The sequence below is a fragment of the Aspergillus tubingensis genome (assembly GCF_013340325.1).
Source record: "Aspergillus tubingensis WU-2223L DNA, scaffold_12, whole genome shotgun sequence".
Lineage (NCBI taxonomy): Eukaryota > Fungi > Ascomycota > Eurotiomycetes > Eurotiales > Aspergillaceae > Aspergillus > Aspergillus tubingensis.
The window spans coordinates 402,631-418,229 of record NW_023336286.1 but is presented as its reverse complement, the minus strand read 5'-3'; the positions used below and the strand labels follow the sequence as shown (position 1 = coordinate 418,229).

General features: G+C 47.9%; 3 protein-coding genes across 3 annotated transcripts; 2 read left to right on the top strand and 1 right to left on the bottom strand.

The window, feature by feature from the left end:
* Positions 1-1,338: 1,338 nt before the first annotated feature.
* Positions 1,339-2,988, bottom strand: AtWU_10198 (aldehyde dehydrogenase family protein; the record flags this gene model as incomplete). The annotated part of the gene is made up of 4 exons (XM_035505303.1): positions 1,339-1,622; positions 1,682-2,473; positions 2,527-2,581; positions 2,629-2,988. The coding sequence occupies 4 exons, from the start codon at positions 2,986-2,988 to the stop codon at positions 1,339-1,341; spliced, it is 1,491 nt and encodes a 496-aa protein (XP_035361196.1).
* A 6,324-nt stretch (positions 2,989-9,312) lies between these two features.
* On the top strand, positions 9,313-10,746 carry AtWU_10197 (uncharacterized protein; the record flags this gene model as incomplete). Its single annotated transcript, XM_035505302.1, has 4 exons — positions 9,313-9,513; positions 9,567-9,871; positions 9,930-10,254; positions 10,306-10,746. 4 exons carry the CDS (start codon positions 9,313-9,315, stop codon positions 10,744-10,746), a joined length of 1,272 nt encoding a protein of 423 aa, XP_035361195.1.
* A 2,975-nt stretch (positions 10,747-13,721) lies between these two features.
* On the top strand, positions 13,722-15,412 carry gatA (4-aminobutyrate transaminase gatA; the record flags this gene model as incomplete). The annotated part of the gene is made up of 4 exons (XM_035505301.1): positions 13,722-13,972; positions 14,041-14,076; positions 14,152-15,314; positions 15,366-15,412. The coding sequence occupies 4 exons, from the start codon at positions 13,722-13,724 to the stop codon at positions 15,410-15,412; spliced, it is 1,497 nt and encodes a 498-aa protein (XP_035361194.1).
* Between the last annotated feature and the right edge of the window lie 187 nt (positions 15,413-15,599).

The following is a 15,599-nucleotide window of genomic DNA, read 5'->3' as shown; positions in this document are numbered from 1 at the left end:
CTCGCTGCAGGAACGGCGTATTCCGTGCAATTAACTCGATACCCCTGTCGTCTTCCGCGCGGAGACACCGCATCGCCTCACGGATCGAAGATCGAAGAATTTCTGATAATCAGTCAATCTATCAACTACACGCTACTGACTCCTCATGTGCTAATCATGTGCTATTTCAGGGGTTGTATTTCTCCGAAAATTAACCACGAACGCTTCAGGGTCCGATCGAAAGGGGTCAGGTCGATGGCTTGCACAAGTTGTTATGCCACAGCCGAGGCTACTTGCTAAGCCAACTTCCACTAAGCCTAGACAAATGACACCGACATTAGCGAGTCTTGACTGCTCGTATTCGAGTTTCGTTACCATCTTGCAGGAGCGTAACCTAAATCGGAATAACCTAGTAGCCATGTTCGTAATGATTGATAACAGCGGAGGTGTAAAGTGCCGTGTCACTCCCGGACAGTGACTTTCCTGCAGCTAACTTCTTCAATGTTTCATCATCTGTCCGCTTAGTCAATTGATCAAGACCAAGCGTGAAGACCAAAGCACCATGATGACCTGTGCCTCGATTACGGTCCATCCACCAAACTTCTACGAATTGTCAACAACGAATTGCCCCGAAACAAAAGCATTACATATCTATATTATTCTTCCAGAGAAATATCAGGTAATATAATTTAAAATTGTTAAAATTGAAATAAGAAAAAATCAACAAACAACAACCACATCCACTCCCTCGCCACCACTCAACCAAGACTCTCTCACAACCGAACCAGCTATATTTACTCCATGACCAGTCCCGGACCCCAGTATTCCAATCTATAGATAGTAGCACCACTTACATCTTCCTTTCCAATACAGTAGTACAGTACATCGGGTTAAGAATTCTACATCTACATCTAACAACCGTATCTATTTTTGGTACCGAGCGGGAGGGAGGTGGGGGAGCATTAGTTAGTCGGGAAATCGAATTTCTTCGGTTCTTCCGTCGTGACATCTCTCTATGTATCTAGTCTACCCGGTGGAAAACCATAGAGCCGTTAATGGGGCTGTGCTTGTACAACTTGTGTAGTGTGGCGTGTTGAAGAGATTTCGTGGATTTAGTATTCGGATTGAGGGCTCTGTTGTGGGTTATTTTCTACTGTTGCGTATTTCGTTTGTTTGGCTTGAGATAGTTGTAGTCCCCTGGTCAGATTGTATGAGGGATAGACCACCATGTACTATCTAGATATTTGGACGGGATATTCTATGTCCGAGGTCACTTCCTTCGTTGAATATCCATTTATTACATATGGCTTGGTGAATATAATCCAACGGCGGATCTGCAGTCTACTTATATAGGGTGGTTCACTTGTAGTAATGCAGTGTCTGAGTCGCGCAATACGACTTCAATCCCTTCATTCCCCACTCACCTCCAATTCCACTTTCCTTGCGACCGGCCAAATAACCATGAGGATGAGGTTTTGCAAAGCTATTCAGCCAGACACTCCCAGATTGAATCTTCGGCGCAAGCCTCTTGCTTGCTTCCACATCCTTGGCCCAGATTGAGCATCCAAGTCCAGTCTTGGTGTCGTTGACTCTTGAGATGAGCTCTGATTCGTTACTCCATGACAGGAGAGGCACGATGGGGCCTGTGTGATTCAAGTGGATTAATATTGAGTATTGTTTTGGAAGGTTTAGGCTCACGTACCAAACGGTTCCTCCGTGACGATTCTTGATCCATCAGGTGGGCGGTCCACGATGGTAGGATGGAAGATATACCCTGGGCCGGTGCTGGGGCCGCCCTCCAAAGCGAATTTGTATCCGTTTGCTTTGCAGTCTTTGAATATGTCATTGACGACATTGAATTGCATTTCATTCTGAACTGGACCTAGCATGACATCCTCGTCCACAGGTCCTACTTTCCATGTCTTCACGACATTGACCAAGGCATCTCGGAATTCGTTGTAGATTGCCTCGTGGACATAAAGACGCTTGCTGCCAAGGCAGAACTGTCCACTGTTGAAGAAAGCACCCAAGGCGACTTGCTGTGCTACGGCTTGAATGTCTACATCTGGGAAGATGATAGCCGGGTCGTTACCGCCCAATTCAAGGGTGCATTCTTTCAATGTGTTGCTTGTTGCGGCCAGGATGTGCTTGCCTGCTCTGGTCGAACCTGTGAAACTGATTTTATTGATGTCGGGGTGCAAGGTCATTTCTGGCCCGGTCGTGTCATCGCCGTTAATGGCTTGGAATACACCCCGGGGTAGAATCGGGATGGCTAATTCGGCTACCTTGAGGATACTGTAGGGGGTGTATGGGGATGGTTTGACAATCACGGTATTTCCTGCGGCGAGGGCTGCGGCAACTTTGGCCATCGCAAGAACTAATGGGAAGTTCCAGGGGACAATAGCCCCGATAACTCCGAGGGGGAGGTAATTCAGTGTTAGCTTGAGTGAGGCGTCTTCATGAATAACCTCTTCGGATGGAATTTTGACATTTGCTATGAAGGATGGGTTAGTCGGTGGTCTATGTAGGCGTAAGAATTTAACGTACCGAAGTAATCCAGAAAGCCACATGCATGGTCAACTTCGAGAGTCGCTTGCATTCTCTGGTATAGGGTGAGTACCGACCTACTGTCTCAGGAGGTAATCTTACTGGTTTACCTGCTTCTTTCATAAGCAACTCAGCCATATCTTCTTTACTCGACAGAAGAGAATCTCTTAATTGAGCAATGGCAGCTTGACGATCGGACCCTGATACGGCTGACCAGGAGGTAAACGCCTTCTGCGCAGAGGTGATAGCATCTTGGAGATCATTCTTCGATGCAATGGGAACATCCCAAAGTTTCTGGCAATTTGATGGATTGATGCCCTGGTGGACTCGTGAAGAGTCTCTGGTTTTGCCATCAATGATATTTGCGAAAGTGCTGAAAAGATATCGTGCTCTTGCAGGCGAACATAGTAGTCGTTTCTTAGCTATGCTACGCTGCGCGGGAGAGAATAGTGGTCGAACCATGATGAGTGAGGCTGTTGGACTGAACAGGAGAAATATTTTGAGCCACTGAATCCGACAGCGTAGTTGACTGTCGTTACTCGCCCTTCTAGCACCACACGTAATATGCGAATCTTGAAGCCAAGGTCAATTCCATTGTAAGTAAGGGATGTCATGACGTGTTCGGGATTGCATCTTGTCTTAACAGCCGGCTTAGTCACCATATTTTGCCATCTAACTAGTTAACTAACTAGATATATCCGGCCAGTATGGATGCCAAGGTACCCCGGTCACATTGATGTATCGATTTCGCATTAAAATAGAGCAAGTGTTGTTGCTGATCGCCCACCGTAGCAATTGACTGGTGAGTGAGCCTATGAAATCCCGTAAATCGGTAATTCCGTATATCCGGATCCACAGAAGGTTCATCCTCACCAAGCTAGCTTAACATATCATATTTGTATGTTATTTCTTTTATTCTCCATTTCAACTATGCCAGACTGCATACTAACTACCTAGCTTGATAGCTAGTTTGGCAGCTCCATTTAATGATCTCTCTATTACTTAGATACAGGCGGTTCATCATCACATAAATGTCTACGAATATCACGATGCTATTTCCAGGCTATGCAACAAAGTATTCTTACCCTTTTGCGGATATAAACATAGCGGTTCATAATATAAAAGGGAAAATAACTTCGTAGAAATCTTCCATATGAGTAAGAACTATATTCTCTAAATTCCCTTAAATATATCTACTAGTAGTATATTCTGGCAAAAGAATATATATACTACTATGGAAGATCTATTCTTCAATATAATCCCCCACAAGGTTGAGGGTTTGAGATTAGTTCAAACCCATTATACTTTATCATAAAGATAGGAAAACGCACGACCAGGCATCCCTCCAATACCGGCCATCCGAACACCTGGAGTACCCTATGTTCGAGACTTGAGCGACTTGGATTTGAGTACGCCTGGTACTGTATCACCAAAAGTCTGTGAATCCTCCAAACGGACTAATATATTTCCACAGGCTTGGTTATGATCTTGCTTTAGTAATGAAATCAACTAGTAGTCAGACCACAAATCAGCTAGAAAAAGGTAAAGCCTTTGATGGCTACATCTGAGCAATCGCTACAAAGCCATCTGACTGGCCCGTTAACTCAATTACCTTCAGCAAAGATTGAAAATATTTAGACCTCCGTAACATTATGCAGGAGCTCTAGTCATAAATCGCAAAATACGACATAGGGATTGACTTATGGTATAAATGCATACCCTCTTGAGTTCACTGCATGATACAAATACTGAGTTGAGTGGAGTTATACACAATTCGTAAATGCCATGTACCTATGAGTGAAGCTAGTAGAGATTACATGTAGTTTTAGTTGCGCAAACTTGTCGACTCTTTATGCATCATATTTTGTTAGTTTGTGGAAACTGCAGCTAATATCACTTCGTGTGATATGGCGTGGTGCTCATTGGCGTCTCTGTTTGAGGTGCAATTGGGATGATGTATCAGAGTAAGTGAGAAGCTCAGCTAGTAGAGAGAAAGAAAATTATTTTGAGGAGATGAAAACATTATCAAAAATGTTTTGACAATGCTACGAACAGTGACTCATCAGAGGGTTTAATATCGTCCAAGATATCTAGGCAAAACCACTATAACAGCAGCAGCCCTCAAAATGAGATGGTAAGCCACAATCCCACAACCAAATCCCATCCAGTCCTCCAGGCAGACATCATTACAACAAAACAACTAGAACATAATGAGAAAACCCCATCCACACTCCCTCGGCAAACATCCGTCATACCAAGAGCTATAATTTCCCACTTAATACCCAAAGAGATGCCCCATTTCCGAAGCTAAGCTACATACCTACAGACATCTCCGACAGTGGCTTTCCCAGCTGAGACCGAGCTGAGCTGAGCTGATATGTCGATCTAACTCCACATAATTCCAGCCCAAATCTCGAGCTCAGTTCGCTGTCCAAAGCTCAGGACTCAGGAAGACTTCTCCTAGCTTGGGATCGACAGCTCGAGCTCGAGCTTCAGCTCCAGATCCAGCTCGGCAGTTCTGTAATATCACATGCTTCATTGGTGTGTTTCAGCCTATATGGAGCTTTGTGCTGGTCTGTGTGTGTGAGTTGTAACTGCTGCCGAAGATCGCAGGATGAGGGGCTGTTTCGTGGGTGGCTACATTTTCCGTTTGTGGAGAGGAGATGGTTGGGGATAGGAACCAAGGAAGTTAGAGGGGGGGTTTTATTTTGGGGAGATCTGGTGGGGGTGAGGGAGATGAGGATATGATTATGAGGTAGTAGGTGAGTTTGGGGAGGCTATCTATTGGGGTGTCAGTGCTTGTTGATCCGTGAATCATGATTTTTTGCTGCTTAGAGCATCATGGTTCAGTCCATATTCATGGCTTATAGCAGAGATTGCACTGGCCATGCTGAAGAGAGATAAGTGTATAACCAAGGAGCTAGATGACGATCATATGACCGAGTAAAAACCACGGCACCGCGATCAATAGCTCTGCTTTTACCCTACAACTCAGCAAGCCACGTCACACCAGATCCGCACATCAGCCTGCCACGAATTGGCACGGTGAATAGTCTCCGTCGATCGATATCAAACCGGCCACACGTGGCCATAGGCAGAGTTCGAATAAGCAAGCATACATTATCTAGAAGAAGTAAGTGTTAGTAGTATCAGACACTATATACGACGGCGCTCCTTGGTGAAATAAACAGGGTCTTGACATCTTGGCAGGGCACAGGCTATATGTCCCCCATTGTCCCGATAAGGTTCGGGTCCGAAAACGGGATACCGTTGAGGATCCGACCCAATTTTGAGAACCGCTCCTTCAAGAACCGGATTAGGCAAGAGTACATAATCTACCCCTCGTTCGGAATATCGGGATCTACTGACAAGGCTGTCAGTGTTAAGAGTAGGTTCAATGTGGCGAGAGTGACTGTAAAGGCTGATATTTGGTGTCTGAGAGAGTTTTGTTGAAGTTTGTATAGAGAAGAACATCAGGAGCGAGGGGTATTGCTCTCGGATGGAAGGAGGAACCTAGAAATTCAAAGCAGATGACTAGGAAGGGTATTGCAGATTGCAAATTGCCGGGTGTCTGGTCGGTCGCGGAAGACGGCCGGATGGATCTGTAACAATATCTTGATCTCCGTTCTCTGCATCCATCATGTTGGAAAAGCTTGTCCGAAGCAGCCAAGTCAACAGTTCTGTTGTTTCGTCCCGTCTCATCTCGTTCATAACAAGGTGCTAGGTTTCGGAGGGGTTTGGGATTATTTACAGACTCTTTGATTTGTTTAGGAGTGTCTACTGTGTAGGTTTGCAGCTGAAACAACAGGGTGCTTCATGAATAGTGGGCCATTTTGAGTATCTGAATCATGTCAGTAGCTGTGTCGCTGGCGAAGTAAGCCCGCAAGACTCAATTTCGAACCTGGGGATAGATGCGCGGACCCCATCTTTCAACTCAGGAGTCATGAGGCAGCAGCCATTGACAGACGTAAACGCAGCTATCAGTTCTGTTCCCCGGAATGTATGGTCAAAGCGAGCCACGATGCGCGCAATTTGTTTTCAACTACATCCAGGCGACCGCAAGGATCTTCAGGTTGAACCAGACAATTCGAGCCTGGCGGCGATCAACGCTGGACAGCCGGCACCATTCGCGTTAAAGTTTGCGGCTAGTCCTATTTATGGGGCTGGGAACCACCTTAACTGCCGCCCAAACGGCGACCGACAGAACGTGGGCAAAGGAATGCATAGAAGCATATCCGCGGGTTAGACAAGGGTCTAGAAGAAAAGTCTGGGACAGAGGGGGGAAATATTAAAGATGTTCATGGATATTGAAGTTAGTTGCTTCCTGCGAGTTATTCCCGAGATATCGAGGTTGAACCATGGACAGGAACACCCAGTGTTGCCTAGATTCGTGCCCAAGGAATCTCGTCGATCCTATCATTTTCCGGAAAACCGGGTCCGCTCTGGAACGTGATGACAAAAGTATTGACTCCATCACGAACGGGGGCTCTTGAGGACTACCCATGGCTGGTAAGGATCATCACCACCAGCTCGCCCTGGTGTTGAGCTTTTTGGAATTCCGGTCCCGTTACGGGAAGATCACCCAGGAAAAGCTACCTTGGCGAGTACCTTCAGCTGGGAGATTATCACGGACTATTGGTCGCAGTCAATCCTTCTCTGATCGATTACTTAATTAGAGAAATCAAGAAAATTCAGTCTCACTGGTACGGGCAAGGGGTAAAAAGAGATAGAGGAAATAGAGTCTTCGTTATAAGCAGTTGAAAATGGACGAGGAAAATCGGCATTTCGTTGTTTGCCCGAAATGGATCACCGGTTAGAGTTCCGATCAGTTGTTCTCCGAGGAGCACAGCGGCAATCCGAGCAGTATTGGCCGATATAGGCTGGATCGATGAAGACTTCAGAGTGATGACATCAATCACCAAGGAACTTGGATGATCATCGCACAATGGTCTATTCAGGAGTAGCCAGGACCGTGCAGATACTAACTCGGGCTGTTGCTGCCCACTTGCACGCACAGGGCAGACACCGATATGGGGACATGGGAGACAATAGTGGTTTGGAGTCTTGGAGGTTGAATAGTGTGATCTATCTTAAGAATTTCACAGAATTTTCTGGGTGTGAATAAAATTTTTTTTCTTTTCTTTTATCGAATTCCCACTGTATCTCGCATCATTACCCAATTGGGCCCGCCTATGACTCGTGGGCCATGCACAGTGCAGCCCTTCCCCATGTCATGCAGGACATCTCCAACATGGTGATGGTGGTGATGCACATGCAAGGGGTGCATACAGTAAGTATATCGTGATCGGGCTAATATCGCCATAGTAAAGAGTTTCCGTAGGGCTGGTACCACCAAAGAAAATTCAGGGTGCACAACAAGCCACCACGGCAATTCAATGCTTGCTGAGGGGATTTCCAGTGATGGTTCATCCATTCGGGCCGAATGTGAGGGGGGGGAAGACTTTCTGTGAACATTTTGTAATATTTGGGAGGGAAAATGCGTGCGGGGCAATCTGGCGCTCATCCGAAAACGGAAAGGCTCTCGCGCCAGTTCTTTGCTGGGAGTCAAATCCACGACAAAATGGAGTCCACTAAGTACGGAGTACAGTAGCATTGTTTTCTTTAGTTCGTTTGAACTAAGCACCAGAAGGGACTGGCGTGCCGCATGTGAGTGGGATTCCGGTGGGGTCACCGCTGCTGGTCGTGGTCTTTCCTCATTCAGCCTGACTGACTCCTGCTCTCTTTCTTACTCTTTCTTACTCTCTCCGCTCGTGCTCATCAGCCCAGCTCAATGGGCCTCCCTTCGAAGCTCGACGCTAATCTTGCCATCCCTGTAATTAGATTGTGGATCTCGCATCCTTTGCTCCAATTGATTTTCTCTCACGTCCGCTGTCTGAAGGACCAGATTTCTCTCCATGGGCTTCTCAGTGGCCTCGGCTGGAGTCTTCTTCCCCCCATTACCGGGATACCACCTCATCTTTCCTTCCTAAAGTCAGAACCTAACTTTGCGCATCCTTTGCCCCGATGGAGTGACTGCTGTACCAGGAGTCCCCCCCTGCCCGCAAATTTCAGACGAGCTAACTGGTTTGACTTTCTGGTCCGGGTCCAATTTAGATCCCTAATCCCAATTGACATTTCCGCCAACAAGCCCATTCGAATGGCTCAAAATGCTCAGATCGCCCCCCTGGCATGTGGAGAAGACCGTGAACGACGGGTCGATGGATCTGCCTATCATTGTCCTGTGCTGGCTTGGTACCCCGGTAATTCTCGGTTCTGCGACTCCTGCTTGCCATCGGTTGGATAAAATGACCTGCGGTGGAGGTCCGCTTCCAGTCTCATTGGAGGAGTTGACTTCCCGCTTGGCCGGGATATTGGATCTGAAATTGAACAATTCCATTAAACTCAAAATGACACACAGAAATAAACTCCCTAGTCCATGGTTAGCGAAGGGACCATTTATGTCGCAACTTGTCTAGGCCAGGGGTGGATACTCGCCATCGTGGTATATCATCTCTCTAGTTCCCCTCCTCACTCGTGCTGTCAACATCACTGGCCTTCGTGTATCATCAGTCGGCCACGGCTGACTACCTTCGCTCTCAACAACACTTCAGACTAATCTTGACTGTGACGATGGCCAATGCGACTCTCGACTGCTCGACTGGGGGTTGCTGATGGTTGACCACATTTCGACTTTTGCGACAACAATACGGCACTATACAACAGTGCCACCAACTTTCAACATCTTACACCTTATTACCCTCGCTCCTACCAGGCTAAATCGCCAACATGCAACTACCCCCGGCCGAGGTTCTGGCCACTTGGCCCACACCTAACTACGTCGACCCAGTGACCCGCGGGCCGGCCGTGAATATCGTGAATATCGTCCTTCTTTCCATCGCATTCATCGTGACTGTTCTCCGTCTTTACACACGTTTCAAGATAACGTGCACACCTGGTCTCGATGACTTTTTCATCGTCATCGCTTTTGTACGTCCACATTGCATATATGATGGGTTACCGGTCTAATAAACAATATTTAGGCTATTGCAGTGGGCATGTGTGCGTGTACATCTCTGGCGACTGAGCGCTGGGGTGCGAACCGGCATGTATGGGATGTGCCCTTGTCCTGGCTACCCGTCGTTACCAAATACAACCTCGGATTTCAGATTACATTTTCCCTCTCCTGTTCAATTACCAAGCTTTCGGTTCTGTGGTTCTGCAAGCGCCTCATCGGAACGGGGAGCAAGGGACTGTACCGAATCTACAACATTGTCGTGATCGTCTCCTTCATCTTTGTGGCCTTGTGCTGCATTGTCTTTTTGCTAGTCAGCATCTTTCAGTGCTCGTGAGTCCCCTGTTCCTCGACTCACTGCATTGCATTGACTTACCTTGACATAAAACAGGCCGATCCATGCTTTTTGGGACTTGGAGCCGATGTATCCTCATCATTGCGTCAATTATGGCGCAGCAGTATTCTCTGCGAGCGTTGTCAACATCTTCACCGATTTTCTCTGCACTCTGGTCCCGATGCCATTGATCTGGAACCTGAAGCTGCCTGCCCGGCAGCGGATGGCCGTGATTTCGATCTTCGGTCTGGGTATCTTTGTCAACGTGGCGGGTACGGTGCGCACCGTCTATGTCTGGAAGAGTATGATGGCCTCCTATGACACTACCTGGATGGGATGGCCTATTCTGGTCGCCGGATCGGTAGAAATCAACTTGGCATTGGTATGATCACCATCTCAAAATGCGCGCGTATCACGGCTAACTCTGTTTTAGATCTGTGCTTCTGCACCTGCATTGAGACCTCTTATCGGATTTGTCTTGCCCCACCTTCTCCCGTCCGCCCGTGGCTACGGATCCTCATTCGGCAACCGGGAGTTGAAGGGATGGTCTTCCACTGGACCATCCAAGCAGTCCCGCGCTTCCAAAATGATAGAAGATCGCCAGTATGGTTACCAAGGCGATACCACGGTGGATCGTATGGAGGTTTTGCGCACTGTTGAGATGGAGACATGGACCGAGAATCGGCGACCCAGCCATAGCAACAACTCTCAGGTCATGTCGAATCACACGCGCGTTGCAACCCCGACGCACCACGTCGATCTGAAGAATAATGGAGTGGTATATACGTCGCCTGGAAGCGACGTCTCCTCCACCTCACTCACCCGTGACTCCAAGGAGCAACACACATTTTACGAAAACAGGAACCCGGTCTAGGGTGTCACGCTCTCTATATTTTCCTTTTCTATTCTTCCATTCCCCTTAATGCAACAAGGGGGAGTCATCTGGTTATGAATTGAGTTATGAACATGTATAACTTACTATCTATGTATACTCTTTTGAGGCTGGAGTCATGTACCTATAGTATACCAAACACACATCACGAATATGATATCCCACACACAATACCATTATACCACTACCACGCGACCCTCTCTGGCGAGTATCTCAGCCCATCCGATATTAAGTGTCAACCAATTCCTTCCGTAAACGGAGTGGGTCTCCGGCTCCACTGCAATTACTTTTAGGTCATGACTCCACTCATCTATGCCTCGCATGCGCCTAACTCCGATGCCAGTATGGCCTGATCCGATCCTATACAGTAGTAACAGTACCCCATCCAGTCCCGCTTCTCCTGCCTACTCCGATTTTATCCATGGATTATACTTAACAGACAGTATTATTACTACCTCCCTGCAGGGATCCCCCAGTGCAGCACAGGTCAGGCCTACCGGAATGAGAGCCCGTGTCCGCTCCGTCGGAGGGATGCAGTGCGTTGATTGAATATTGATCTATTTATCTGATAAGTTGTTTGGTCCTTGACATCGGCCACTCCGTAGATTGACGTGCTGTAAATTAGACTATATTAATAAATAAAGTACGACCCGTCTTGCTGCATCTAACGCAGGTACGGATGGGTGTAATTAAGATCTGACAATGGTCTTTTGGGGGGAGGGAGGGAGGGGTAGTCTAGGGTTGGTGTGGCTTATTTTGCTGCGTGGTTTGGTGCAGGATGATTATTTCTTTTCTTTTTTTTTGGGGGGGGATACCTTTGGGGGTGTATAGCGATGGTGGGATTGTGGGATGGTGTAGGTAGTTATTTATTTCTCTTTAGATGTTAGTCATGTGCCATGTCCCGTGGGAAAAAAAGGAATGTGTCAAAGTGTATTTATTATGGTGGAAGAGGGACACGTTTTTTTTACTTGGTGCACTCACTCACTTTTATTTACTACTTTGTACCGTTGTCCACAGTAGGGGAGTACCCTAGACTCCCGTTCTGTTTGAATAATCGGAGTATGGTGTACACGGTACACACTACACTAGACAATGACAAATGGTCTAGACTACCACTATCATGAATATGATTGGATAGTCACCTCCTCAGCTAATCTTGCATCGGAGATTAAAGCTGGACGGCCCGGGGGGCCCGTGTGCATATGTATCTAGTAGATCGTGGTATTTGAGATTTGGAAATTTTACTTGGGGGCTTGGGTCTTGGGTATATTATTGTGTGCTATACCCCGCACCAGCTTTGGTGTTGGGTTGGAAGGGATCGAGGATGTGATGATGATACCTTAGCTGGCTTTGAAGTTGACAAATGAGGTTAATTGAGGGTTGTGGAGAGATGATCGTGATGATGGGCTTAGTACTGTAGGTAGGTAAGTTATATTCAGTGTAAAATGTTGGTATTAGAAATTGTGATTGTGTGTGTGTGTGTGTGTGTGTGTGTTCACTTCTGTGCCGGTTTTGGCTCTTTGCTTTTCTTTTCTTAGCCTTGTTAGTGTTGGTGTTGGTGCTATGTTAGTGGGAGGTTAATTATGGTGATTCATCTGGCTTTGTCGCTTGTGTTCTTCGCTTGCTTTGGCTTGTTGGTTTTGTTCTTGGTATCTTCAATTGATGGATGACATTGAGTATATATACTTTTCTGCGTATTGATTGCTGCAATTACTCGTGGGGATGTGCAGTATTCTATCTGGTAGTTTCTGGGCGGATGGCTGTATGTTCTGGTCCTAATCGATTTGAGTTAGGGGAGACGCTAGTACTATCTCTGACATGTGATTATTTCGATATGTATGGATTCTAGAAGGCTTGGTTGTCAGTAACCTGGATTTTGGTCTAATTGGCTATGATATTTAGGTTTGTAGTTATGCTTGACTTGGACTATCGCATGCTGTATTGCGTCGTTTGTCGCCAGATGTTAGACAATAGACTGGATGGATTTCATATTATTTCCATGGCTTCTATAGTACATGTACATGTACTGCTAGTACTCTCACGATATCTTTCAACTGAACTTCAATGGATCATGATGATCATCGATCTTGATGTCAACCGGCAAGGTCTACATACAACCCTAGCAGCAGCAGAATATATTTCGAGTAGCACTGCCTTCAATTGAATTGAACTTAGCTATCGCAAAAACAATGTAGCTATCTTACTCTCAGCTACAAAGAAAATGAGCAACTTATGTATTTTCTTATCTAACCAAATCCTGCTTCTCCTTAGCTGAAAGCTGAATTGGCATCACTGGAATGGCGGTGATGCATCGGAGTTCGCAGCGAGAGATGGAGTGCTTATCGGCCACCCCTGCCACTGATAAGCGATGCAGATCCAATATGATCTCACCCCATTAGGCAGTCACTTCCTATGCTGATTGCCACTTACCGTCATCGGCAATCGGCGGAAGAGGCAAGCAGATTGACTCAATAGAGAACATCTCCATCTGAATGATTGGATTATGGAATTACTATTATCATTAGGAATTATCATGTTGAACGGCGGCTCTCCGGATGGGTTGAGAAGTCGCCGAGCACGGGGGAAGCACGGCTGCTGATTGGTGCAAAACGCCGAAGCAGCTGTACGGCGCGGGGCAGCTTCCAATCCATCGCGAGCTCTCCCTTCAATAGCTGCCCCCTCGCTCCATATTTAACCCTTCACGCTGCCATTTTTCTCGTGATTTATCTTCTCCCTCCAAAGTCATCTCAATTGCACCAGTCTAAAGCTATAAACGGTGCTGGTTTGCTGCTTGTCTGGTTGAGCATCGACCGAGGAGCTCCTTATCAATCATCATTGCGTTATCGTCATCGTATCCTTCCCCACATCCCTGTTTTCCAGCTGGGTATTTCTGTGCCCCTGGCCCCTCAACTCATTCCTCCTTTTCAAACCCATCTCCTCTCACTTAATTCATCACAATGGCTGCCATCTTCCGCTCCAGCTTGAGGCTCCGCCCGACGACGCGCCTGTCGGCCGTCCGCACTCTCACCACTACTCCGCACATGCGCGCTGCGGAGAAGCCTTATTTCCCCGATGAGCCTTCTGCTCCCAAGCTGGCCACGGCCATTCCTGGCCCCAACAACAAGGCTGCTGCTGAGAAGCTCGACAAGGTCTTCGATGTGCGCAGCTTGAACATGCTCACTGATTACTACAAGTCCCACGGTAACTAGTAAGTTAACCTGGATTTATCTCACCCCTTGCGGGCAAATCGCCGAATGAGCGCTAACTTTGACACAGCATCGCCGATCTGGACGGAAACGTGCTTCTCGATGTGTAAGCTACTACTACCAACCTATGATGATCCTTGCGACAATGTGATTGTATGGTTCTAACATATATCGTCCTCAGCTACGCTCAAATTGCCTCCATCCCCGTCGGCTACAACAACCCCCACCTCCGCAAGGTGGCAGAGTCCCCCGAGATGGTCAATGCTTTGATCAACAGACCTGCTCTGGGTAACTTCCCCTCTCACGACTGGGCTGACATCCTGGACACTGGTATCCTCAAGGCTGCCCCCAAGGGCCTTAACCAGGTGTTTACCGCCCTGGCCGGCTCGGATGCCAACGAGACTGCCTACAAGGCCGCCTTTATGTACTACCGTCAGCGCGAGCGTGGTAGCGCTGAGACCGAGTTCACCGAGGAGGAGCTGGAGTCTACCATGAAGAACCAGTCCCCTGGTTCCCCTCAGCTGTCCATCATGTCCTTCAAGTCGGCCTTCCACGGTCGTCTGTTCGGCAGTCTGTCTACAACCCGCAGCAAGCCCATCCACAAGTTGGACATCCCCGCCTTTGACTGGCCCCAGGCTCCCTTCCCCTCCCTGAAGTACCCCTTGGAGGAGCACGCTCAGGAGAACGCGCAGGAAGAGCAGCGCTGCCTGCAGGAGACTGAGCGTCTCATCAAGGAGTGGCACAACCCCGTCGCCGCTGTTGTCGTCGAGCCCATCCAGTCGGAGGGTGGTGACAACCACGCCTCTCCTGCCTTCTTCCGTGGCCTGCGTGAGATCACCAAGCGCAACAACGTCCTCTTCATTGTTGATGAGGTGCAGACTGGTGTGGGTGCCACCGGCAAGTTCTGGGCCCACGACCACTGGAACCTGGAGACTCCCCCCGACATGGTGACCTTCTCCAAGAAGGCCCAGACCGCCGGTTACTACTACGGCAACCCGGCCCTGCGTCCCAACAAGCCTTACCGTCAGTTCAACACCTGGATGGGTGACCCGGCCCGTGCTCTGATCTTCCGTGGTATCATCGAGGAGATTGAGCGCCTGAACTTGGTGGAGAACACTGCTGCCACCGGTGACTACCTCTTCTCCGGCCTGGAGCGTCTCGCCAAGCAGTACCCCGAGCACCTGCAGAACCTGCGTGGTAAGGGCCAGGGAACCTTCATTGCTTGGGACACGCCCAAGCGTGACGAGTTCCTGGTCAAGGCCAAGGGCGTTGGTGTCAACATTGGTGGCAGCGGCCAGAGCGCCGTCCGCCTGAGGCCCATGTTGGTCTTCCAGAAGCACCATGGTAAGTCGCTTTAGATTCTGATTTGAAGAGTAAGATGCTAACATGTTGCAGCTGATATCCTCCTGGAGAGCGTTGAGAAGATCATTAAGCAGCTGTAAGCAGCTGCACGGTTGATTTGATTGAACTCGAGTTTATGAGTAATGGCGTTTAGCGGAACTTGGGATGGGGACATTTCTTTTCATGATATCTTTAGCCGTTATTTATAAGGCAATTTGCGCTACGATTTATGGCGATGATGCTAGTCTAGTCATTGAGCAACAAAGTGATGCCGCCAAGGCAGCGTTG